Genomic DNA, 26,697 nt, shown 5'->3' with positions numbered 1-26,697 from the left:
AAAGTAGCCCACAAGCATTACTGACCCATGTTCCGCTTTTCCTCTTTTGGTATTTTATGAGAATGTTGACATTCAATTATAACTTCAGATGTGGTTGTAGATGTTCGAATATGAACTTCAGTTTCCTTTTCTTTGTGAATTTTTGATAATCTCTAAAAGTCTTTAAAAAGGCATTTTTAACAAAAGATGAAAAATTACTCGTAAGCAGTTTAGATGGAATCCATTTATATCTTCCCATGGACATTTATGCGAGTGGAGAGTATGCCATGGACTCAAAAGTAATAGAACTAAGTTCGAAATTTTCAAGAATTAAATTCTTATTTGATTGACCAAACGATATGAAATCATGTTTTATGTGTCATTTAAAAAAAATTATGACCTTACTATATATTTGTTGATATTTTTATCTGTGACAGATTAATTGGACTTCTACTCATATCTTTGGATCGTATGAAATTTGTGGAACGTCAATGTATCATATCATGGTTGCTTCTTGGCATTGAAAACAATGATGTTATCGAAAATACTAAAAGCATTATTATCAGAAAACAAACAAACAAACAAAAAATCTGTAGGTTATACTGGCCTAGCCTTGTCTTTGAGTTTCGACAGACATTGTCTCCTTTTAAGCAATGTCATCGTCTATACCTCTGTCTTTCCATGTTTATGTTTGATTATTTTCATTGAGTATTTAAAAAATTCATACAATCTATTTTTTGAAGTACTCCTAGTTAATCAGCCAATAGTAAATTTTGTTTGAATGGTTTATCAGGTAGGTTGAGAGAATAAGATGTGAGTAGTTCAAATGATATACAACATGAGTAATTAAATATTTGAGACTTGATCTACAATTGTTTTCTACACCGTTTTGCATGAATTAAATCATAGTAAGCATAAATTTCCATATATTTGTCTAGATACAATATATATAATTAAAAGTAAATGTCATCAATCCCGACCTTAGCTCAGTTGGTAGAGCGGAAGACTGTAGTTGTAGCTGTAATCTTTAGGTCGCTGGTTCGATTCCGGCAGGTCGGACTTCCCTTTTTATATTGATTTTTGTTGCTTTCCCTAAATTTAAAGTGCCTTCAACTCTGTAATCATGGGCCTTGCATCTTGTATGGAATCATAGATTGAAAAGTCCATATGTAGATCTGAATCTTTTAAAGGCTACTACTAGTTGCAGATAATCTTGAGGTTTCGAAAGCCCACACGTCGGACTTTGTTTTCGGTTACTATATTTTGGGGTTTGTAATTATCATGGGCCTTAGTAATCTTGTCAAATATCATGGGCCGACAAGTCAATATATAGCCTTGCCTGAGATAAAAGCCTCAACGGTCAAAGTAAGAAATTAGCGTGTGAAGAAGTATCTCAAGCACACGCGGTTTCACAAAGATGAAATCGACATCGTTTAGTAGTCAAGACGTGTTTTGACCCTGACGGTTATATTTTCAACCGGGACGACGTACCGTAAACGGAGGTCAAGATCGTAATTTCCTACGCTCCACCTTTTATTCTGTCAAATCCACTTTTGTTTTTTCCTTTTTACATTTTTTTGCTTTGTTTTATTTCTGAAAACCCACTATACGAAGGAATCTTCATCGACTCGTTTCGTTTATTCACAGATCCGACACAATACCGCCACATCCGGGTTCGAATCCGCCTACACCTCGGGTCGGTTTTTCGTGCTCCAGCCCCGTTTGTTCCTTCCTTTACCTTCTTCCAGCTTTCCCCCACCCATGCTGGTTCAGCCAGTTTAGGGCCCGAGCTTTGATTTTGAAATCGAGAATGGCTAGGGTTTACAGTAATTGGGACCGGCTTGTTCGAGCCACCTTGAGAAGAGAGCAGTTACGAGATTCAGGCCAAGGCCATGAGCGCGTCAACAGCGGACTCGCCGGAGCTGTTCCGCCGTCACTCGGCCGAGCTACGAACATCGATGCCATCTTACAAGCTGCTGACGAGATTCAGTCCGAAGATCCTAACGTCGCGAGGATCCGTAAGTTTTTTCGTCGTTACTGAGGTTTTGGTGTGGGATGATGATTCACTGTTTTTTGTTGTTAAGGAGAACAGATGATGGATCTTTATGCGTGAGGGTTTTCAAATTGATTGAACTCATCTTGACGTTGCTTTTTTGTGTGATGCAGTGTGTGAGCAAGCTTACTCTATGGCACAGAACTTGGACCCTAACAGTGATGGTAGAGGTGTTCTTCAATTCAAAACTGGTTTGATGTCAGTGATTAAGGTGCTTTTCATCTTCTTGATTTGTAAATATGGGTCTAATGTGACTTTGTTTGATCACATGTGTAAATGTATCCTTAATCTATGGTTGTAGTATGATTGTTACTCTCAGGTTACCATTTTATGTGAGATTTTAGGTGTAAACACCATTCTTTCTTTTTAAAAAAAAATCTTATGTCAAATGGTGTGTTTACTTGTTCTAATCGAAGGAGTTTAATTACTTTTGCAGCAAAAACTTGCCAAGAAAGATGGTGCTTCGATAAACCGTGATCGTGATATTGAACGACTATGGCAGTTTTACCAACTGTATAAAAGACGGCATAGAGTGGATGATATCCAAAGGGAAGAACAAAAATGGAGGGAATCAGGAACAGCTTTTTCGTCTAATGTTGGGGAGTATGTGCTTTCTTAATCCTTGTGGTTTTCTTATTTTGGGACAGTGTTTGGAATCTTTGGATCCTTTTTGATTGACCAGTGCTTTTTTTTTTCTCTCTCCCTCTTTCATAGGATCTTGAAGATGAGGAAGGTCTTTGCCACGTTGAGGGCCTTAGTTGAAGTGTTAGAGGTGCTAAGTAGAGATGCAGATCCAAATGGTGTTGGGAGGTCTATCAGAGAGGAGGTACTTCTCTTATGAATTCTCTTGTAATTCTAAAGAAATTTGATCTGCTTCACGCTTCCTGTTTTGGTGATGCCATTCAAAAGATCTTACTGAATGGTTATAATTGTTTCCTAATATCATTATATCAGTCATTGGAAGTTGTCGTGTTATGTACTTATCTTATATGATCTAACTGAGTTGTTTATGTTTTCAGCTTGGGCGAATTAAAAAGGCTGATGCAACTTTGTCTGCGGAACTAACTCCTTACAACATTGTCCCTCTAGAAGCGCAGTCCATGACCAATGCAATAAGTGTTTTCCCGGAAGTGAGTCAAACAAGAATGAAAACTATTATTTTCATTTTTTTTGTTAGTATCTTTTACCTGCCAAGTTTTCCTTTCTCAGGAAAGACTCTTTTGTCTTTATTTAGGTCCGTGGTGCGATACAGGCGATTAGATACAGTGAACATTTCCCTAAGCTTCCTGATGATTATGAAATTTCCGGACAACGTGATGCAGACATGTTTGATTTATTGGAGTACATCTTCGGGTTTCAGGTAAACTGTTATTATTGTATATTTGTATCAAAATCTTCCCCTGATTGCTGTTGATTCTTGTCACTTAACCTATTTTTTATTGAACATTATCTCAGAAAGATAATGTAAGGAATCAAAGGGAGCATCTGGTTCTCACACTTTCAAATGCACAATCTCAGCTCGGTTTACCCAGCCCGAATGACCCAGTGAGTTCTTCCTTTTGATAACAGTCATGATTGTCTCGTTCGTGTAGTGATTGTCATCTTAAAATTTTCACCTTTATGTGTAGAAAATTGATGAGAAAGCAGTCAATGAGGTTTTCTTGAAGGTTTTGGATAACTACATCAAGTGGTGCAAATACTTGAGGATACGCCTTGTTTACAACAAGTAATTTTTTGGTCTAGTTCTGATATGGAATTGGTGGCTTACTTTTATGTAAATTGATCAAATTTGAATTTCTCTATTAGGTTAGAAGCCATTAACCGGGACAGGAAGCTATTTCTTGTTTCTTTGTACTTCCTAATCTGGGGTGAAGCTGCTAATGTCCGGTTTCTTCCAGAGTGTATCTGCTATATTTTTCACAATGTAAGATACCATCTTACTGTTAATTACATACCGACTTTCCGCTATCAGGATACTCATATTTTGTTTTCTAGTTGCTTAGTGAATATATATTTTTACCTTTTTTTGTTAGTTTTGTTACGCTGTTCATATTTGTTTTTTCCTCTTGTAAACCACACACAACCAAGCCAAGAAGAGACTTGTCAGCACTGCCGTAGCATTTGATTCCCTCTGCATCTGGCTCTTAGTTTCTGTTAAAGCACCAGCCTGACATGATTTAATTTAGAAAGGACCCTTATCCTGGAATGATAGCTCTTTTCACACGCAGTTGCCTTTGTTTGTTAGATGGCTAAGGAATTGGACGCGAAATTGGATCACGGAGAAGCTGTCCGTGCTGACAGTTGCGTAATTGAGAATGGTTCTGTATCATTTCTTGATCGAGTTATCTCCCCTATATATGCCGCAATGTCAGCGGTGAGTCCCTGCTATTACAATCATTTCTGTGCATCATAACTTTGTTTTAAAAAAAAAGCTTTCTTTTTACGGTTTCTCGCTCAGCTATTGGTATGTTGTTATTTTCAGTATATTTAGTATCTAAGATTGTGTTATTACTTATAATACTTATTGTAGTATCTCCTAGCAGAACCAATCAGGTTCTTGACTTAGTATCCAAGTGTTTCTTGTTCTGTGTTTGACAGTACATCCCTACTTCGTTTCTAAGTTCAGATCTTATTTCTATGTTTTTGAGGCATTCGTAACATGCTATCTTTGAAACTTGAAAGGTGGATTTAAGGGTGTGCTCCTTTAATGGATATGATACATGGTCGTGCAAGATCGTAACTTGGTTTTGAATTTGATATTCTTGTAGGAAACCCTTCGAAACAACAATGGGAAAGCTGCGCATTCTGAATGGCGGAATTATGATGACTTTAATGAATACTTTTGGTTTGTTTTTTGCTAATATTTCTACGTTTGTGAGTATTATCGCATTTCGAGGAGTATCCACTAACTGTGTTGTTATGTTCAGGACACCTGGTTGCTTCGAGTTAAGCTGGCCTATGAAAACAGAGTCAAAATTTTTAACTGGGCCGAAAGGGCGGAAAAGGGTGAGTCTTGTTCATGCGGATGATATTGCATGAATTTATGTATTATTCCTTCTTTCCCATAATCTCCTGTGACCTTTTAATTTTTTTTTGGCTTCATTTTATGAGTTCTGCTCTGCTTCAGAGTTATTTTTCTCTTCTATGGCCATATAGGGCATTTCTCCAATGAGAATTATTTTTCCAACCATTTTAATTAAAAAGCACTGCATATACTTGTCGAGAGTCATTTTCACTAGCAAAGATGTCTCCGCTTCTTCTTCTTTCATTTCCATGTGTCGACTAAATCTTTTGACATCCATTTTTCTGAAATTCAATGTTAGACTGGTAAAAGCAGCTTTGTTGAGCATCGGACATACCTTCACCTCTTCAGAAGTTTTCACCGACTTTGGATCTTCATGGTTATAATGTTCCAGGTTGGTGTGGCAATTTACGAACAGTATTCTGCTTAATTTGATAATTCTACTTAATTATTATTGTTATTTTACCTTTCTTCAGGCTTTGGCGATTATAGCCTTCAGGAACGAGCATCTCGATAAAGATACTTTCAAGATCTTGCTCAGTACTGGGGCTACATATGCTGTAATGAACTTCATTGAAAGTAAATTTCTCTGATTGACTCTGTTATTATGAGAAAACTCAGAATCAGATTGTAGAGTTCTACTGTACCTTGTTTTTGAGCATTACTTGTTTGTGATCTATGCAGGTTTTCTTGATGTTGTGCTTATGTATGGCGCTTACAGCATGGCAAGAGGAATGGCTATATCTAGGGTGTTTATTAAATTTTTCTGGTGGGGCTTGGGCTCAGTATTTGTGGTATATGTTTATGTGTACGTATCCAATCTGTCTACTTCGAGGTATCTCTTCTTGATAAAATTTGTATACAGAACAGCTAAACTATTGTGAGAAAATTATTGCAGGCAAGTTCTGCAGGAAAGAAATAAACGAAGCTCAGATGAGTTCTTCTACCGCTTATACATTCTTGTATTGGGTAGTTATGCCGCTGTTCGCCTCATCTTTGGACTTTTAGTCAAACTTCCAGCATGCCATGCTTTGTCAGAAATGTCAGATCAATCTTTCTTCCAGTTTTTCAAGTGGATATATCAGGTATTCATTCAGTAAGACTTCAGATATCATAAAAAAGTAGCACAATGAAGCACATTGTTGACGTTTCTTCTCTCGTTCAGGAACGTTACTTCGTTGGCCGCGGCCTCTTTGAGAACGTTAGCGATTATTGCAGGTTTGTCTACCTGCCTCTTCAAACTATATAGATTATTACCAAAAATAGTTCCGTACTCATTGGCTATTTGAAATACATTTTCTTCATTTAAAATAAGGTTTCGAATGCAAATGAACTATTGCCATATATCACTAGTTAGTAGGGGACTTGGCTGTTGAGAGTCGATATCCTGAGTGTCAGTGTGCCAGTTTCACCTGATATAAATCGTGACTCTGCGCATAATGGTTTGGATGGTTTAGTGGCTGCTTTAGATGGTTACAACTGATTTGGGCTCTTAAGAATTTCTTATTTACACGCATGGTTCCAGAGTTCGGTTTATTCAAAACGGTTTACTGTAATATTCAGGTATGTGGCGTTTTGGTTGATTGTCCTGGCCTCCAAGTTCACATTTGCATACTTTCTCCAGGCAAGGATGTTGCTACAGCTATATATCTTTTGCTACTGTACATATTTAACTACCTAAGCGCATGTATGATAATGCACTGACGGATAATCCTTCTTCATGTTGCAGATCAAACCACTTGTTAAACCCACCCACACGATCATTCGTCTTCCTTCATTTGATTATTCATGGCATGATATTGTCTCAAAAAGTAAGTGCCTGTATGGTTAAATACTCAAATCAAAATTATTGGCTGGCTGTTACTGGGCTTAATAAAAATATGATGTGACCACACGCTTTAACAAATATTCAATAATGTATTTCACTATCATTTCGCCACTTCCTTGGCTACAAGATCTCGTGTAGCCTGTGGAACCTCAAGTGAAGAATATTAGATTCGTATTTGATCAACCATAATACTGACATAAACTTGTTGTTGAGTGCCGTCTTTCAAAATGCTGCTTACATTAATGGCTTTGGGACATTATCAAATTGGCAGGTAACGATCATGCGCTGACCATTGTTAGCTTGTGGGCTCCAGTTGTGGCGGTGAGTATTTACCATACTATCCTCATAGTTGAGGACGGTCTAAGCTTTCAGTGTTACCTTGTTCTTTGAACCCTGGTTATCGGTCGTACTTATTTGTAATCAACTTGTGGGATTAAATGTTACTGATTGTCGCATATTAATGTCCAGATATATCTTATGGATATCCATATATGGTACACACTTTTGTCTGCAATCATTGGTGGTGTGATGGGAGCAAAAGCTCGTCTTGGTGAGGTAATGTTGAGTACTATTCTACTGGAATGTTCTACTATTCTTTCAAGAAACGTGTAACTCTTCATATTCTTTGTCCTTTACTAAACATGTTCAGTTTGCCTATTATAGATACGCTCCATTGAGATGGTTCATAAACGTTTCGAGAGTTTTCCAGAAGCTTTTGCCAAAAACCTTGTCTCTCCTGTTGTGAAAAGGTTATAATTAGATCTATTTTTTTTTACCATTTCCTTTGACACTAAAAACAAGATTTTTTTGATTGCTAGTATATTCTAAGTTTTGTCTGTTGGGCACACTTGGCCATCTAATCACTGTTGTAATTTTATATTTCAGAGTACCATTCGGCCAACATGCTTCTCAGGTTAGTAATAAGTTTAACTATTTGTCTCATCACTTGGTGTTTAAAGAACTATTCTTGCAGGCTTTCCGTTGTTAGTTCTTTGTCTAAAATTGGCTCAGTGATCTTCTGTTGAGTTTTGGGGCTTTGTATCTGTTGACAGTTTGAACTAATAATGTGTTCGCAAAAAGTAGATGTTTAAACTGGCTGTTTTGGTTGCACTGAACGTTCGTTTCTATCTTATCCTGGTAACTCTAAATACATGATAGGAAAAATTAAAGTAGGTGATGCTTGTGATTGTATCTGGAAATTTATTTCACTACTGTATCGTTCTCTCCTAATTCTTTTCTGCAAGTGACCTCCCTTTTTTAGTTCATTTATTGTGTGCATTTCGCTAACTGTTATCTTACTGTTTCTCTCCGTCTATTGCTTCCTTTGTGTAGTAGAAGTTTTATGTATTGAATACCAGTCTATAACTTCTTTTTCAGGGTAATGATATATTATAAGTCTTTTCTGACTGTTTTTGCAGGATGGTCAAGACATGAACAAAGCATATGCTGCAATGTTTTCCCCGTTTTGGAATGAGATAATAAAAAGCTTAAGAGAGGAAGATTATATAAGCAACAGGTTAATACGTATTTCTTGCTTTCTTGTTCTTCGTTTATTTGCCATTTTCTCCAAGGTCTCTAACTTATACTTTTGAGTACTGTGGTTGTAGGGAGATGGATTTGCTTTCTATACCCAGTAACACGGGAAGTCTTGGACTAGTCCAATGGCCCTTGTTTCTTCTCTGCAGTAAGGTCAGCTTGTTTAAAATTTCATCAGATGTGATGTTGTTCTCTCCTGTGTAAACTATTCTGAATTCCTTCTGTTTTTCAGATTTTGGTAGCCATTGATTTAGCCATGGAGTGCACAGAAACACAGGATGTACTTTGGCGACAAATATGCGACGATGAATACATGGCGTATGCTGTTCAGGAGTGCTATTACAGCGTTCAGAGCATATTGAATTCTATGATTGATGGTGAAGGGCGACGTTGGTACAGTCTTTCAATTTGTTTGATTTTCAACGTTTTTTTACATGCGAATATATATCCTACTAACTACAAATCGATGTTTTGGAATTATACTTGACACTTCAATTAATGCCTCATTTTCACACTGGTAATAGGGTGGAAAGAGTTTTTATGGAGATAAGCAACAGTATACATGAGGGTTCCCTTGCTATAACTCTGAATCTTAAGAAGCTTCAGTTGGTCGTTTCCAGATTTACGGCATTAACTGGGCTTTTGGTACGCTTCTCTGCCTAATTCCGTGACTAGTACTTTTTTGGTTGAAAGTTTAAACAAATTGGATGTACCAAACTAGGTTTTGTTTTTACTGTTCTTCATTTTCTGACGTTGGTTTAATAAGTACTAAATGTGGAGAAGGAATGTTTTCCCTGTTGATCCTATTAGAACCTGGGCACGCTTAGACACACTTTCTTTACCTTCCTCATCTCTGTTTTTGTTTGTATCCAGTAAGAATTTTTTCTTTCCCTAATAGAGTTATGATCCTTCTTACGAAAATTGTAGGCTGTTTAATTTTCTTACTCTACTGGGTAGGTTTGACTTCCCTTTTTCAGTTCTTATTGGATGCACACAAGCTTCTCTTAAATTATATCTTTCCTTCTATCATGGATTTTAGGTAGCGTAAGCCGTCGGTAAGAGTAGTCTTATTGTGTCAATAGATACTACCGGATTTATCTTCTTTCATAGAAGTGTTTATACATCTGATATTTAAAAATCTGATACTCAGATTGTAACTGGACATGTATATATATATACAATTGGTTGTTAGAATTTCAGTTGTTTCACCTTGTGTTTGCCTTGGTTCGCTGAACGTTCCTTATGAATAAATGACATGTCCCAGATTCGAAACGAAACTCCAGATCTTGCAAAAGGTGCGGCAAAAGCTATGTTTGATTTTTACGAGGTGGTCACGCATGACCTTCTCTCACATGATTTGAGGTATATTGGAAGGATTACTTGCTCACACAAATATCAACCTGTATTGGAAACCGTCCTGGAGAAAATATCTCATGGTTTCACTTATGCATGCATCAGGGAGCAGCTCGATACATGGAATATTTTAGCACGGGCTAGAAACGAAGGGCGTCTCTTTTCTAGGATTGAGTGGCCTAGGGATCCAGAAATTGTAAGCCTCTCTAGAAGAAGCAAAGCCGAAATTCATTCCAAATACTGATTTTGTGGTCTTAGGCAATAATATTATTGTGTATAATTGCAGATAGAGCAGGTCAAGCGGCTACACCTTCTTCTTACTGTGAAGGATGCTGCTGCTAATGTCCCAAAAAATCTTGAAGCGAGGAGAAGATTGGAGTTTTTTACAAATTCTTTATTTATGGATATGCCCCAAGCAAGGCCGGTTGCTGAAATGGTACCATTTAGGTATGTGCTCACTTGCTTTATTTTTTTTTAACATATTTTGTTTTGTTCCCAATAGATTAATATAGCTTTCTTAAACTGTTTCTGTGAACAGTGTTTTCACCCCATACTACAGTGAGACAGTTATCTATAGCTCCTCAGAACTGCGAAGTGAGAATGAAGATGGGATATCAACTCTTTTTTATCTTCAGAAGATATTTCCTGGTAAATAGTTACTTCTGTGATTGTGAGGTTGTTCCTTAGTCCATAGTCTTCAGCTGGAGATCTATTTTTTTTTATGCAGATGAATGGGAGAATTTCTTGGAGAGGATTGGTAGGTCCGACTCAACAGGGGATGTAGATCTTCAAGAAAGTGCAACTGATGCTTTGGAGCTTCGGTTTTGGGTATCTTTTCGAGGCCAGACTTTAGCAAGGACCGGTTAGAAACTATCTATGCTAATTATCACTCCTACGTTCATTACGTTGGGTTTTATGTGAGAATTTGGTATTTCACGCTCAAGTGCCTGATACAAATTTGTTTTTTCTGGACATAAAGTGCGAGGAATGATGTATTACCGAAGGGCGTTGATGCTCCAGAGTTTCTTAGAAAGACGAGGCTTGGGAGGTACTTGGTTTCTAACTTTTGTTGCAGTATTACCTTCAAGGGAGAGGCGTGCTCTGTAACGGCATTTTTTTTCCCTACAGTGGATGATGTTTCTCTGACCAACATGCCACGAGGGTTTGAAGCATCACCTGAAGCACGAGCTCAAGCAGACCTGAAATTTACATATGTTGTGTCATGCCAAATTTATGGGCAACAGAAACAGCAAAAGAAACCAGAGGCTACTGATATCGCACTTTTGTTGCAAAGGTATGCATTTTTTTTCCCGCCAATCATTTATATCTATAATTTTGTAGGCTATAATCATTCTTTTTGTCATAAAGTTCAATATCTTATAGGAATGGCTAAATGATATTTCAGTTCGTCCCATTTTGGTTGATTGTTCTTTTATGTCTCGAGATACTTGATTGACCTGGAACCTTGCAATAATTTTACTGTATGAGTGAATATGAGTTTGATACAGTTGTTATCTTTGTATTCGGTCTTTAGTGGAACATCTTTTAGTGATATTATCTTACAGAAATTCTATTAATCCCTATTTACCGCCTCAACTAGATTTGAGGCACTTCGAGTCGCTTTCATACATTCAGAGGATGTTGGTGTCGAAGGGAAAAAGGAATTCTATTCTAAGCTAGTAAAAGCTGACATTCACGGAAAAGATCAGGTACATGATATTTCTGTTGAGGCTTGCAGTGGTTAATTTGGCGAAATGGTTTTGGTTGTTGAAATGCACGGAAAACGAATAGTGGTTTTGGTCCAATTGTTCTTGTTTTCCTGATCTGGGTAATGATATACAGCACTCAATAAGTCTCACTTTTTCTATAGGAAATTTTTTCAATTAAACTTCCCGGAGATCCCAAACTTGGAGAAGGAAAGCCTGAGAATCAAAATCACGCAATCGTTTTCACGCGTGGAGAAGCCATCCAGACCATAGATATGAATCAGGTTATTCATCATTTCTCTGTCATGGCATTAGCATTAAGAAAATTTAGCGTTGTAAAAGTTGTGTGTTTGAATGAGAGAGTCGTATTGGAATTAAGCAAACCTGTCATACATGCTAGGATATTCATCGTCTTAGATTCCTAAGTTCCGCTTTTGGCCATCATTACGTGGCCAATTGTCACTTTTTTTCTCCTATATAATTAAAATTAAGTAGCAGAAATATGCTGGCGTCGTTCATATTGTAGTACTTTTCGCTGATCCACTGTATTCCTATTTTTGTTTTCAGGACAATTATCTTGAGGAGGCAATCAAAATGAGAAATCTTCTTGAAGAGTTCCATGGAAAACATGGAATACGACGTCCTACCATTTTGGGCGTTAGAGAGCATGTTTTCACGGGAAGGTTTGGAGTCGTCTCCTTGAAAATTTAGTTGTTATTTTACATATTTTATTGTTTATCTCCTTACATTATGTTAAATTTTTTGTTGCAGTGTTTCATCATTGGCGTGGTTTATGTCCAATCAAGAAACCAGTTTTGTGACTCTTGGTCAACGTGTCTTAGCATATCCACTTAAGTGAGTATACTCGCTTCAGACTTTTAACTTCCCCAAAAGGAACATATTTCATTTTAAATCTTTCGTTGTGGGAGCCTGTACTTGTTTTAGCATTCTCCTCATCTGTTTCCATAACTTGGTTTATTGGATTGTTTTAATTCAATCTATATCCACTTTTTAGTGACAGCTTAGTTTTAATCTGTGCAAAACTAATCTTGCAGAGTTCGAATGCACTATGGGCATCCAGATGTGTTCGATAGAGTATTTCATATAACTCGCGGTGGAATCAGCAAAGCATCCCGTGTTATTAACATCAGTGAAGATATATATGCTGGTATGCGTAGTATTTAGGCTTATTCATTACATAAATGTTGTCTCGTTACTGTAATATTTTATCGTGTGTGCTAATTGTTTGTAATACACTCGGTACTACCATTTCTGATTGAGCTCAACTCTGTAATATTTCTTAGGATTTAACTCGACACTCAGGCAGGGAAATATCACCCACCATGAGTACATTCAGGTCAATGACTTTCTTAGATTTAATACGTTTTTACTTGACCAGTATCTCCTGTCGATCTGAAAACGTGATCTATATATCTTCTTTCATGTAGGTTGGTAAAGGAAGAGATGTAGGACTCAACCAGATTGCCCTATTTGAAGGGAAGGTAGCGGGTGGAAATGGAGAACAAGTTCTTAGTAGGGATGTCTACAGGATTGGGCAGCTGTTTGACTTTTTTAGGATGATGTCGTTCTACTTCACAACGGTTGGATTCTATGTCTGCACAATGGTACTTTCCTTCTCTAATGTTCTCTACTTCTGTTTCCCTTATTATCACATGTAGTAAAACTTTCTCTTTGATGCAGATGACCGTCCTTACTGTGTATGTGTTTCTGTACGGAAGAGTGTATCTGGTATGCCATTAAGCCTTTTTCAGTGTTTTCTTCTTTATCAAATGATGAGTAGTTTAGAAATTTCTCTCACCCATAGTACTTGACCTACCCTTTTGAAAATCAAAAGCATATGTGCTGTGATTTCACTTTTTGTGTTTCTTTTATTTGTTAAGTTACTTCTATATAGTCGTGAAGCTTTTGACATGCATCATTCGATATAATATACTTCTTGGTCTTTTCAGGCCTTTTCCGGTTCCGATCGTGCAATTTCAAGAGTAGCCAAACTCTCTGGTAACACTGCATTGGATGCTGCGCTCAATGCACAGTTTTTGGTCCAGATTGGAGTCTTTACTGCCGTTCCTATGGTTATGGGTTTCATACTTGAACTTGGATTGCTGAAGGTTGGTTGATCAATTCTCTCTGTTTTAAACTTTCGGAATGCGTGCTTTCTAACTGAAGTCTCATGAAGCGTAATGTTTTTCATGTCACAGGCTATTTTCAGCTTTATTACGATGCAGTTTCAGCTTTGCTCGGTCTTTTTCACATTTTCTCTTGGGACAAGGACTCATTACTTTGGACGTACTATCCTTCACGGTGGTGCGAAGGTATTTTCCTTGTATACATGAAAATGAACATTTACCTTCTTTCTGCTTGGAAAATTTTCCAAACGTGTGTTCATTTTTTTTTGTTTTATCAACAGTATCGAGCTACTGGCAGAGGCTTTGTGGTTCAGCACATCAAGTTTGCGGATAACTACAGACTCTATTCCAGAAGTCATTTTGTGAAAGCGTAAGTCCTCTGTCATGCTCTTGATGTTCACAATAGTAATAAGAGCTTCCAAAGTTCAGTATCAGTTACAATGCGAAATGACTGATGTTAACCTCTTTCTCTGTGCAGTTTTGAAGTAGCTCTACTGCTGATTGTCTACATTGCCTACGGGTATACGGATGGAGGTGCTGTTTCGTTCGTTCTGCTTACTATCAGCAGTTGGTTCCTGGTAATCTCCTGGCTATTTGCACCGTACATCTTCAACCCATCTGGATTCGAATGGCAAAAGTAAGCGAAGTTCCTATTGTTTGGTCTTCATTTCATTTCGTATTCACTTGATTACCTGTGGTGCGTGCCACATCTTAAATTGTGTTCAATATTGACATTTATTTTCACTTGCTTGATTTAGGACCGTCGAGGATTTCGATAACTGGGTCAGTTGGCTGATGTACAAAGGTGGAGTAGGAGTAAAGGGAGAGCTCAGTTGGGAGTCGTGGTGGGAGGAAGAACAGGTTTGTCCAATATTTTTTTTATGTTGTAATGTATTTGTCATTGTACTCCATATCTCATGTAGTGTCCGTAAATAACAATACCATGGGTTCCTTCGCAGATGCATATCCAGACATTAAGAGGACGGATCCTGGAGACCATTTTGAGCTTGAGGTTCTTCATGTTTCAGTATGGCGTTGTGTACAAGCTCAATCTCACTGGGAAAGACACCTCACTTGCGGTAAAGCTAACTTTTGATTCGCTTGTATTTGAAAATTGTTATGCAACAATACCTTAATATTATTCCAAGAAAGTTAATTTTCTTTTTTTGCTTTTGCAGTTATATGGCTATTCGTGGATAGTGTTTGTTGCAGTTGTGCTCCTGTTTAAGGTATGTGCTAAGGTTTTCTATAGTTTCCTTTCATCTCCAGATCTAATGTTGTATTTTCCAACTCATCCGCTAACATTTGTATCATTGTCTCTTTGTCACTTTCAGCTATTCTGGTATAGCCCCAGGAAGTCGAGCAACATTCTGCTGGCTCTGCGTTTCCTGCAGGGAGTGGTTTCACTCACAGTCATCGCCCTCATCGCTTTAGCCATTGCATTTACAGAACTCTCCATTCCAGACATGTTTGCATGTGTACTCGGATTCATCCCTACAGGTTGGGCATTACTGTCTTTAGCCATCACATGGAAGTGGTTGATCAAGCTGTTTGGTTTGTGGGAGACAGTCCGTGAGTTTGGACGCATCTATGATGCTGCGATGGGTATGCTCATCTTTGCTCCCATTGCTCTCCTCTCCTGGTTCCCTTTCATCTCCACGTTCCAGTCTCGTCTCCTCTTCAACCAAGCCTTCAGTCGTGGACTCGAGATCTCCATTATCCTTGCCGGAAACAGAGCGAATGTTGAGACTTGAGAGATTAGTTGGAAGCAGAAGGAAACTTATTTTGTTGAGAATGTAAATGAGCTCTTGTAGAGTTTGTTAGAACGTCAGTGAAAGCTCCTCGACTTGGAATCTTATTTTTATGTATTTCTCTAAGCTTGAATACTTTGTGTTACTGAGTTTTTGACTATGCATTGATTGATGATGACTTGATTTTGTGTAAACTGGTTTCTTTTACTTGGCTTAATCGGTTCTTAGCCCAAGGATAATGTTATCCGCAGTTAAGCTATAACTTGTCAAGATCGGAATGGCATTCCCTATGATATTATGAGAACGTTCAAGGATTTCAACATTCAGGTTTGTTCATTCTGTAATCTGATGCTCGGTAGATCCTTGACTCAAGCAAGCAAGCAAGATGCATTGATTGATTACTAGTTTACGTGCAGAGCTTCAACAACCTCTGAGAGTGGTAATGATGAATCGAGGACCAGATACTGAACTCCAAGCCTTCCACCACATTGCACTTGCCCTGAAGAAGAAGATCTTGTCGGTGTATAACTCAATCCAATCACACCATTCAAGCTTATACTAAAAACAGACCTTTCTTATCATTGAAATTCCACGAATAAAATGTTTCAGTAGACCTCAAAAACGAGTGTTGAAAATTGCAAAACGCAGCGTTTAAGAAAAGGCGAAAATATTGGCGACATCCAAAGCGACTGCGAATCAAGGGTTTCCGATGGTTTCGGATTCATCGCCGAGTTCATCAGGAGCGCCGGAGAGTAATCGGAAGGTTCAGGAGTTAGGGGAAGACGTAAGGATGGAAGTAAAACAGGGTGATGGTATCAAATCGCGAGAAGAGATACAGATCGAGACGGGTTCAGAATTGAAAGAGGTCGAGAAGGGTTTGGAGTCGGGAAGGGAGATAACGAGTGAGAAAGGGGCTGAGAAGGTAGTTGAATCAGAAAGGGATCTTCTGAGTGAGAAGGAGACTGTATCGACAGGGGAGATATCAAAATGGGCGTCGGTTGCGCAAGATAGAAGATGCTTGAAGAAGTATGATGTCAAGATTTCATCGATTGATGGGAAGCATAAGGTTGCAATGCCGGATACTTTGCTCAAAGATGCTACTCCCCTTTGGGAGGATTTCATTGTGGGTAAATTCCTGGATATCTCTCCCCATATAGCTAAGGTACATATGGTGGTGAACAAAATCTGGAGCTATGGAGATTCAAACTCTAAGGTTGAGGTGTATGATGTCAATGCAACAACAATGAGGTTCAAGATAAAGAATCCGAAGGTGCGTGAGAAGGTTATAAAGAGGGGAATGTGGAATATAGCTGGAGTGCCAATGATTGTGAAGAAGTGGACTCCAAAAACAGAAGAGGAGAAGCAGGAAGAAGAGGTTATACCCATGTGGGTTCATCTCAGAAAGGTTCCGCTTCATATGTTCTCTTGGGAGGCTCTGAGCTTTATGGCAAGCACGGTGGGATTCCCGGTTCATTTACATCCAGAGACTATTGCTTGCTCTAACTTTGATGAAGCAAAAATCTTTGTTAATGTTGATGTATCGAAGACTCTTCCAAAAGAGATTGAGTTCACTATAGATGGAAAGGAGTTTACAGCTGAGTTCTACTATCCGTGGCTGCCATCTAGGTGCGCTGTGTGTGAGAAATGGGGCCATACGGAAAAAGTGTGTGTAATGAAAAAGAGAGAAAAGAAGCAAGGAGCTGGAGGAATGGTTATGGGAAGTGGCAGTATGGTGAAGAATCCTGGTACCAAAGATAAGGAAGGAAGTCAAGAAAAAAAGGAAGAAGAAAAAGGTAGTCCGTTAAGTGGTACTGTAAAGAAGTCTTATGCAAAGACAGTAGCTGAGAAGGAAGTGGTTCAGTTGGAAGAAGCTGAGAGAATAAGAGACAAAGGAGATGATTGGTCGCTTGTATCACCTGACAAAGTAGGGAGATCATCAACTCCTGTACAGATGCAAGTCATGGAGGTATCAGCGTCAAAATATGCAGTGTTAAGTCTGGATGATAAGGAGGAAGGAGAGATTCTGGTTGAAAATGTGCAAGTTGATGGAGATAATAAATTGGTTGAGGAGGAAGCTATAGATATAAGAGATGAAGATCTGTTAGAGGATGATTTATTGGAGCAGAGAGATAAAGTAACGATGCAAAGAGGGGGTAGGAGAGTCCAGAGGACTAGAGCTCAGGGTGCTAATCCAATGAGCAAAAAGTCTTCTAGACGCAAACTTTAAATATGGGGAGCTTTTTCTGGAATGTGCGCGGATTGAATAAAGTGTTGAAGCATTCCGTAGTAAGAGATTGGGTAAATAATAAAGAGGTGCTGTTTGGTAGCGTTTTAGAAACAAGAGTGAAAGAGACGAAGGCTGGGAAAATACTAAATGCAGTGTTTAAAGACTGGTCTTCTCTCACAAATTATGAAGAAAGTCAAGGTGGAAGAATTTGGTTTGTTTGGAGGGATTCGGTAAGAGTTACTCCGGTTTATAAATCAGATCAGATGATAACAGTTTCGGTAGAGATTCAGAATGAGGAAGCTTTCTACTGCTCGAGTATTTATGCTAGTAATCAGGTTGAAGAGAGGAAAAGGTTGTGGGAGGATTTAAAAAATCACCAGGATTCTATGAGTTTCAAAAATAAGGCTTGGATGGTGATGGGAGACTTTAATGAGATTCTTCAAGGGGAAGAGAGTTCTGTCTATGCTGATACTGGGAGAGTTCCAGGTGGGATGAGGGATTTTCAGAATGCGGTTCTTCATTGTCGCCTGTCTGATATGGCATATCAAGGACCACTATACACGTGGTGTAATAAAAGGGAGGAAGTAATTATTTGCAAGAAGCTGGACAGGGTGTTGCTAAATGAAGAAGCTCTGCATCGGTTTAGTAATGCTTATTCGGTTTTTGCTCCAGGTGGCTGCTCAGATCACATGAGATGTAAGATTCAGCTCCTGCCTCCAAGTGAGAAGATTAAGAGGCCTTTTAAGTATGTCAACGCAATAGGAAGTTTGCCATCTTTTTTGCCTATGGTTAAAGATTACTGGGATACTACAGAGAGCTTATTCTTATCTACCTCAGCTATGTATAGATTCTCCAAAAAGTTAAAGAACTTGAAGCCTATTATTCGTGAGATGGGTAGAAATAAGTTGGGGAATTTATCGAAGAGAACTAAGGAAGCTTATGAGATTCTGTGTGAGAAGCAAGAAGCTACTCTAGTTGATCCAAAGGATGTTACTATAAAAGAGGAAGCAGAAGCTTATGGGAAATGGCTGCAAGTTGCAAGTCTTGAGGAAGATTTTTTGAAGCAAAGATCTAAGCTTCATTGGCTTGATATAGGAGATCAGAATAATAAAACTTTTCACAGGGCCATCCGTACAAGACAAGCTCAGAATCTGATAAGGGAGATTAGATGTGCAAATGGTGTGGTAGTAAATACTCATCAAGAGGTTAAAAAAGAAGCTGAAGGTTTCTTTTCGGAGTTCTTAAATAGAAGACCAGAAAGTTATCAAGGAGCTTCGGTAGAAGAGTTGCAGGGATTGAGTTCATTTAGATGCACAGATGAGGACTGTAGACTTTTGGAAGTGGAGGTTACTGAGGAAGAAATTCGTAAGGTCCTCTTTGCTATGCCAAATAACAAGTCACCAGGTCCAGATGGGTATCCGGCAGAGTTTTTTAAAACAACCTGGTCAGTTCTTGCAAAGGATTTCATAGTAGCAGTCCATTCAGTGTTCAAATTTGGGTTTCTTCCTAAGGGTATTAACTCTACTATTCTGGCTTTGATTCCAAAGAAGCAAGACTCTCTAGAGATGAAAGATTATCGTCCGATCGCCTGTTGTAACGTTCTATATAAGGTGGTCTCGAAAATCTTAGCTAACCGGTTGAAGAAGCTTTTACCAAGAATCATCCTTGAGAATCAGTCTGCATTTGTGCAAGGGAGACTTCTAATGGAAAATGTGCTATTGGCTTCTGAACTTGTCAAAGATTACCATAAGGAAATGGTATCTCCGAGGTGCGTTATGAAAATTGACATTTCAAAAGCATTTGACTCAGTCCAATGGGAGTTTGTTTTGCACAGTCTACGTGCATTGGGGTTTCCTGAGAGGTTCGTTCATTGGATTCAGCTGTGTATTGCAACTCCTTCATTTTCTGTTCAGGTCAATGGGGATTTAGCAGGGTATTTTCAGAGTTCTAGAGGTCTTCGCCAGGGATGTTCTCTATCTCCTTATCTGTTTGTTTTATGTATGAATATTCTTTCTTTGAAGATAAATAAAGCTGTTGAGGAGAGAAAGTTTCAGTTTCATCCTGGTTGCAGTAAACTCTCGCTTACACACCTTTGTTTTGCTGATGACTTAATGGTGTTTGTGGAAGGCTCTAGAGAGTCAGTTCAGGGAGCTCTTGCAGTTTTTGAGGAGTTTGAAGCTTGGTCGGGTTTAAGTATAAGCCTGGAGAAATCGACTATATATATGGCAGGAGTACCTGAGGCTGAGAAAAGAAGCATCTTGATGAATTTCAAATTTGCAGAGGGGACTCTTCCAGTTCGTTATTTGGGGCTTCCGCTTATGACAAAAGCGATGAGTAAGCAAGATTATCTTCCTTTGCTGGAACAGTTAAGAAGTAAAATTAGCTCCTGGACTTGCCGGTTCTTATCTTATGCAGGAAGACTTCAGTTGCTTTGCTCAGTTCTAATCAGTATTATTAACTTTTGGATTTCTGTCTTTCGGTTGCCTAGTGGGTGTATAAAAGAGATTGAGCAAATTTGTTCTGCATTTCTCTGGACAGGACCTGTGCTTAGATCTTCTAATGCAAAGGTTTCTTGGAAAGATATTTGTAGTAAAAAGAGTGAAGGCGGTTTGGGCATTCGTAATTTAAGAGAAGTGAACAAAGTGTATGGGTTAAAGCTGATTTGGAGGATGCTTTCAGGTTCTTCTTTGTGGGGAAAATGGCTTCAATCTTATCTTCTTAAAGGGAAAAGCTTCTGGGAAATCAATGATAAAATGCAGGCAGGTTCGTGGATGTGGCGGAAAATGTTAAAACTAAGGGAGTTAGCTAAAACATTTTATAAGAAAAAGTTGGGAAATGGAAGGCTTACCTCCTTTTGGTTTGATAACTGGTCTGAAAGAGGAGTGCTAGCAGATTTATTGGGTGATCGTGGTATTATAGATATGGGAGTGAAGAGAACTGCGACAGTAGAAGAAGCTGTGATGAGTGTTAGGAGAAGAAGACATCGCTTAAGAGTCTTGATTGATCTTGAGGAAGAAATATCAACTGTAAAGAGATCCCTTAGTAAGGAGAGCAGGGACATTAATCTATGGCGTAGAAGAACGGGTTATAAAGAAAAGTTTTCAACCCAAGAAACTTGGGAGTTGATAAGAGAAAATAAGGAGGAATGCGATTGGGTGAGGGGTGTTTGGTTTGCTCATGCCACCCCTAAATACACTTTTATGGTTTGGCTCTCAGTCCGAAACAGAATGTCAACAATGGATAGAGTGGCGTATTGGAGTCAGGGTGTTGATGTTACTTGTGTTCTCTGCAAAGTAGGGCACGAATCAAGGGATCACCTCTTCTTTGAGTGCTCATTTACTGCGCAGATTTGGAAGGGAATAGCTCAAGGGATTATGGGTAATGATTTCACTAATGTTTGGTCTGAGATTATTCTGCTTATTAAGGATAAATCCTGGGAGAAGAAGCGTCTATTTTGCTTGCGTTATGCATTTCAGGCAGTACTATATGCAGTATGGAGAGAAAGGAATAGGATCAGACATGGTGAAAAGCTTTTACCAATGCTTGCTCTGCAAAAAATGATTGATAAGGGGATTAGGAACAGGATCAGTTTGCTGCGTTTAAAGAAGGTCAAAGGCATGGAGGAGTTAATGCTTTATTGGTTAAGTTCTAAGCAATAATTCTCTTCTGGTTTGAGGTTTGTTTGCCGGTTTGGAGGTTGAGTTTTCTGCTGGAGTTGTTGATTAATTTGTCTAATTTCTCTCCCCTAGCTATGAAATTCTTACTCTTTTTCCACCATTAGAGTTTTGTCCCATTTGGGTTTTCTCTAATGGGGGTTTTAATGAGGAGAATCTCATAGCATTTCCAAACTTGACTTGTGTTTTATGGTTAAGTTTGAGGGGGATTTGGAGCTTGGAGTAGTAGATCTTTGGTGGGATTTGTTTTGGAGAAGAGTAAGAGATAGTTCTTTTATCTTTTGAGTTGTTTTGCTTTATTGCTTGTTGCACAAGTTAAATAGTATGCACTAGATTGTATTAAGGCTTTTTTGATGAATAAATTTAACATTCATTCAAAAAAAAAAAAAAAAAAAAAAAAAAGAAATTCCACGAATAAATCAATGTGCTTAAACAGGATGTAATTGGAAGAGACTTGGAGGAGACAGAGAATGGGAGGGGAGTAGTACAAAGTGTTTGGACAAAACAGCTTAGCAGTCCAGGAAAGCAAGATAGATGAACAAGTGTTGGGGGTAATTGAGTGAAAATTTCAGAAATCAGGACCATCAGCTAACCTCAGACACGTAGTAAGAGTATATGACTGTAGGATTGATTGTAACTTGAGTAATTTATGTAGATTATTAAGATGGTGGTCTAAGGAACTTCATTTTTCTCTAACGCTTGAATGTGTTTAAGATACGGTTCTGGTGGGATTGCAAGTTTGATAAATTGAGAGTGTGGTTTGGTAGAAAGAAGAAGCTAAGCCCAATAGTGAATTTCGTCTTCCCCTCTTCTCTAAGTGGGCCAGAATGTAATCCCAGTAGTGAGCGTGGCAGTTCCGTAATTAATTGCTTTACCGAGGGGTCAATAGTCGAAGGAGAAACCGAAAAAATGGAGTCTCTCTCTTAACAAGCACACGAACACAATCCCAAAGCTGACCACAAAGCAGCTTCTCACTTTCGCAATCACACAAAACCTTTCTTTCTATCCTCTATCCAGAAGATATAAATGGCGAAGAAAGGAGGAGGAGCAACAACACTCGCGGAGGACGCACCGTGGCGTGTCTCCTCAGTGAAACCAGTACCTCGAATCAGCCGCTCACCGGTTCTCTCCATCTCTCAAAGTCCAGAGACCGATTACGCCATTGCCGTCATGAAGGTTTTTTGCCTCTATTTTCTCTTGATTGTTAAATAGATTGTGTTTATAATCAATTCTTCCTTGTGTGACAGCATCCGAATCCAGTGGGAGGTGGTTTGGCGATGGAAGCAGTGCTCGAATCTGCAGGACCTGAATGCGTTGTTCCTGGTCAAGTCACGCCTCTTCGTCTTCTTGGTGTTAAGGTTGATGATGATGATAATATTGCTTTACGGAGTTTGGATTTGTTTTTCATCATATCATATGTTTTGTTTTGATCATCTCTGTATAGGTGTGGCCTGTTGAAGTTGATCTTAAGTTCTTGGAACCTGTTGGAAAAGAGCTTAAGATGCTTGGGAAGGTAAAAAAAGACATGACGTGTTATTTGCTTTTGTGTCTGAATTAGATGTTAGCCAGTACCTCGGAGAGGACATCTTAATGCTCTCTTGTTTGCATCAGGCTAGTTTGTGATTTTGAAGTTTTTTCTAAGAGGGGTTTAGGTTTTTTTTTTTTTTTGGTTAACTGGTGTCTTAGGAGAAAGCCTAAACTATCCATTGGGCTTAGTACTGTGAGTCAAACCCTGAGAACCGTTTCTGGTCTAGCCCTTCTTTATCGTAACTAGTAGTGAAATATTCTCAGCACATAACATTGCATTGGTTTAAGGAAGCACTTTGTACATATTTTTACTGTTTATAAAACTTTTAAGATTCATCTTTCTTTAGCTTGTGATTTAACAAGTGTTGTTCTCTCTTTGATAATGCAGTTTATGGATAATGCTGTTGACCTGATGAACAAGTCCTTCATCGACCGTTAAGCACAAGTCGTGAAGGTTCTACGGCTAGACTTTTTGGAATTTGCGCAACTTATATTACAGGGAGAGAAATACATATATGATCTGAGTAAAGTTGATTATGGTGTGCCAAATGTATAGAGGATTATCTCCTTGTTTTACAGACAAATTCTATATGCTACGAATTAATGTTTTTAAGGATATGCTTAAAGCTTCTTCCAATGTTCAATAATGAATCATCTTTCACATGAATTCCCTTTAATATTGTTCGAATATGACATTGTTTTATCTAATACACCCCATGACCTTAGTTTCCAATATTATGGTTAGCTTAGAGAATAACTTTTTGTCTCTAAGGCACTTGGTTCAAGAGTCCAAAGTTCTGTTCTGGGGCTTACGATCTAGATGCACAGGTACAGTGTGCAACCCGTCCAGGTTTGTGTGTCGTAATGTGTTTGTTGTAAAAAGTGTTTTATGTTTTCATCTTGCGTCTAGTTTGTGGTCATCTCCATTCCCAAACTCAGGAAAGAAACATTCACACGAAACTGTTGTAGGCTTTGGACCTCTGTTCTTCTTTTGTTGAATTCTGATTTTTGAGGCTTCTTGGTACATATAGCTGTCATTAAAAGTTATAAACACAAATTCAATTTCACTTTGAGGTCCACTGCCTTTATTGCAGCAGCAGTTCACAAGAGTTGCAGTAGACGTGGCTAGCGAGCCTCCAAGTTGTTGGTTGCTTTTGTGTCTGTAAATTATCTTCTTCTTCGTGTACTAGGGTCACACAGAGACAAACTATGGATTGGGCTAAGAATGTCTTGTAGTAACATAGATTTGTGGACTGTGTTGGAGGTGTTTTGCAAGTAAACTCTCTTTTACGTCATCTATGACGTCTTCTGTTCAGTTTTTTTTTTTTTTTTTGCTCTCCACGCATCTTTGTTCTATATAAGCTCTCACAACTATAATCCAGAATCAAAACAAAAACTTGAGAGCTCTTTTAGTTGATACATCAGTATGGGTTCCGAAACAGCTCAAAAATCCTATCCTCCTCTTCACTTTGTTCTCTTCCCTTTCATGGCTCAAGGCCACATGATTCCCATGGTCGATATCGCAAGGCTCTTGGCTCAGCGCGGTGTGACCATCACAATTGTCACCACGTCTTACAATGCAGGGAGGTTCAAGAATGTATTAGACCGTGCCATCGACTCTGGTTTGCCCATCAAAGTAGTACATGTGAAGTTTCCATCTCAAGAAGCTGGCGTGCTAGAAGGAAAAGAGAATATCGATTTGCTTGACTCCATGGCGCTGATGTTGCCTTTCTTCAAAGCGGTTAACATGCTCGAAGAACCGGTTCAGAAGCTCATGGAAGAGATGAGCCCTTCACCAAGCTGCTTAATCTCTGACATGTGTTTGTCTTATACAAGCAAACTCGCCAAGACTTTCAACATACCAAAGATCCTCTTCCATGGCATGTGCTGCTTTTGTCTTCTCTGTATGCATGTTTTACACGAAAATCTTGAGTTCTTGGAGAATCTCAAGTCAGACAAAGAGTACTTCACTGTTCCTAGTTTCCCTGACAGAGTTGAGTTCACAAGACCTCAGGTTCCTGTGGAAACAAAAGTTACTGGGGAGTGGAAGGAGTTCTTGGATGAAATAAATGAAGCGGATAAGACATCTTATGGAGTGGTAGTCAACACATTTCAAGAGCTGGAGCCTGCTTACGTCAAGGACTACAAGGAGGCAAGGTCTGGTAAAGCATGGTCCATTGGACCTGTTTCATTGTGCAATAAGGTGGGAGAAGATAAAGCTGAGAGGGGAAACAAATCAGACATTGATAAAGATGAGTGTCTTAAATGGCTTGATTCTAAGGAAGGTGGTTCTGTCCTGTACGTTTGTCTTGGAAGTATCTGCAATCTTCCTCTGTCTCAGCTCAAGGAGCTTGGCCTAGGCTTAGAAGAATCCCAAAGACCTTTTATTTGGGTCATAAGAGGTTGGGAAAAATATAATGAGCTTGCTGAGTGGTTCTTAGAGAGCGGTTTTGAAGAAAGGGTCAAAGAGAGAGGGCTTCTCATAAAAGGATGGGCACCTCAAATGATTATACTCACACATCCTTCTGTTGGAGGATTCTTAACGCACTGCGGATGGAACTCAACTCTTGAGGGGATAAGCTCTGGTCTACCACTGCTTACATGGCCACTATTCGCAGACCAATTCTGCAACGAGAAATTAGTTGTGCAGGTGCTAAAAGCCGGTGTGAAAGTAGGGGTTGAAGAGGTTATGAAATGGGGAGAAGAGGAGAAGATAGGAGTGTTGGTAGATAAAGAAGGAGTGAAGAAAGCAGTGGAAGAACTGATGGGTGAGAGTGATGATGCAAAAGAAAGGAGAAGAAGAGCAAAAGAGCTTGGAGAGTTAGCTCACAAGGCTGTTGATGAAGGAGGCTCTTCTCATTCAAATATCACTTCCCTTTTGGAGGACATAATGCAACTAGCAACAATCAAATAATTGATGATTATTGTCTTTGTTAAAAGATATACAAATATTTATACATTTTTCCCTTCTGCACTGGTTTTATCAGTTTCCACTTTTCAAAATATTATAAATAAGAAAAATATTAGAATAGCATTTAGTTGCAAGTATAAGAATTTCATTATGAAAATAAGATTGGTTGCATATATATAGTATAAAAGTTTAAAACATACTAGCTTGTTTAGGTTTTTCTGTATAAAGATCATAGATGGGCATCTTCTTTTTGGGTTAGCTTGTTTGTTAGGACAAAGCCTAAACTATCCATGGGGTTCAACAGTTGGGGCTCTGGTTTAGCCTTCTTTATCATAAATAGTAATGAAATGTGCTCAGCACATAACATGAACGCTACATATTTTACTCTTTTTAAAGATTTTGAGATTATTCATTCATGTTTTCTATCATCTTTAGCTTGTAATTTAACAACTATTCTCTCTTTTGTACCTGATAATGGAGTTCATGAATCATGGCTAATGCTTTTGACCTGAAGAATAAGTCCTTCATCGACCGTTTAGCACAACGGGTTATGTATTCTACGGCTACAGTTTTGAAATTGCGGAACTTATTATAGGCAGAGAAAGATATTTTCTGAGCAAAGTTGAATATGCTGTGTGTGTCAGCGTATAGAGGATTATATAATCTCTTTGAATATTGTTACAGAAAAAAATCTATATGCTTCAAAACATTTGTCTGAACTAAGGATATGCCTAAAGTTTTTTCCAATGTTCTTCAAGCTGTTAGATGTTCTTTACTATTCCTCGTCGAAGAGATTCAGAACGGTTGCTGTCGTGATGAACCTCTCCTTTTGTTGATTGTGATTTTTGAGACTTCTTGGTACATATGGCTGTCTTGTTTGAGTCCAAAGTTGGATTTTTCTTCTTGTACTGTTTGATATTAGAGTTTAACGATCTTTAAAGTTTCAGACACAAATTAAAATTCTCTTTGGGGTTAAATTATTA

The 26,697-nt window shown here is 38.6% G+C and overlaps 3 protein-coding genes and 1 non-coding gene across 4 annotated transcripts; all 4 read left to right on the top strand.

Annotated features, from left to right (window-relative positions):
* Positions 1-954: 954 nt before the first annotated feature.
* On the top strand, positions 955-1,038 carry TRNAY-GUA (transfer RNA tyrosine (anticodon GUA)). The gene is given in 2 exon segments: positions 955-991; positions 1,003-1,038. It is a non-coding gene; the product is annotated as a tRNA-Tyr (tRNA).
* Positions 1,039-1,563: 525 nt separating this feature from the next.
* On the top strand, positions 1,564-15,569 carry LOC108811860 (callose synthase 10). The gene is made up of 50 exons (XM_018583967.2): positions 1,564-1,997; positions 2,146-2,243; positions 2,469-2,635; positions 2,747-2,858; positions 3,052-3,162; positions 3,267-3,392; positions 3,488-3,577; positions 3,661-3,758; positions 3,839-3,956; positions 4,278-4,406; positions 4,801-4,877; positions 4,960-5,038; positions 5,356-5,448; positions 5,531-5,633; positions 5,739-5,862; positions 5,953-6,139; positions 6,220-6,272; positions 6,618-6,678; positions 6,784-6,865; positions 7,154-7,203; positions 7,351-7,437; positions 7,546-7,631; positions 7,768-7,795; positions 8,301-8,398; positions 8,490-8,571; positions 8,651-8,811; positions 8,943-9,063; positions 9,683-9,780; positions 9,877-9,967; positions 10,058-10,218; positions 10,310-10,419; positions 10,499-10,633; positions 10,751-10,819; positions 10,900-11,065; positions 11,372-11,480; positions 11,642-11,761; positions 12,045-12,160; positions 12,249-12,332; positions 12,533-12,645; positions 12,782-12,834; positions 12,926-13,102; positions 13,179-13,226; positions 13,448-13,606; positions 13,697-13,810; positions 13,906-13,994; positions 14,103-14,261; positions 14,383-14,485; positions 14,584-14,703; positions 14,803-14,853; positions 14,959-15,569. Exons 1-50 carry the CDS (start codon positions 1,790-1,792, stop codon positions 15,376-15,378), a joined length of 5,694 nt encoding a protein of 1,897 aa, XP_018439469.1. The 5' UTR covers positions 1,564-1,789; the 3' UTR covers positions 15,379-15,569.
* Positions 15,570-22,199: 6,630 nt separating this feature from the next.
* LOC108809195 (uncharacterized) lies at positions 22,200-23,470 on the top strand. Its single transcript, XM_018581334.2, has 4 exons — positions 22,200-22,452; positions 22,524-22,634; positions 22,721-22,789; positions 23,192-23,470. Exons 1-4 carry the CDS (start codon positions 22,303-22,305, stop codon positions 23,240-23,242), a joined length of 381 nt encoding a protein of 126 aa, XP_018436836.1. The 5' UTR covers positions 22,200-22,302; the 3' UTR covers positions 23,243-23,470.
* Positions 23,471-24,172: 702 nt separating this feature from the next.
* LOC108807286 (UDP-glycosyltransferase 73C12) lies at positions 24,173-25,784 on the top strand. Its single transcript, XM_018579554.2, has one exon. It carries the CDS (start codon positions 24,230-24,232, stop codon positions 25,715-25,717), a length of 1,488 nt encoding a protein of 495 aa, XP_018435056.1. The 5' UTR covers positions 24,173-24,229; the 3' UTR covers positions 25,718-25,784.
* The last annotated feature ends 913 nt before the right edge of the window (positions 25,785-26,697 follow it).

The sequence above is a fragment of the Raphanus sativus genome, chromosome 6 (assembly GCF_000801105.2).
Source record: "Raphanus sativus cultivar WK10039 chromosome 6, ASM80110v3, whole genome shotgun sequence".
NCBI classification, from domain to species: Eukaryota; Viridiplantae; Streptophyta; class Magnoliopsida; order Brassicales; family Brassicaceae; genus Raphanus; species Raphanus sativus.
This window is presented reverse-complemented; position numbering and strand designations above follow the sequence as displayed.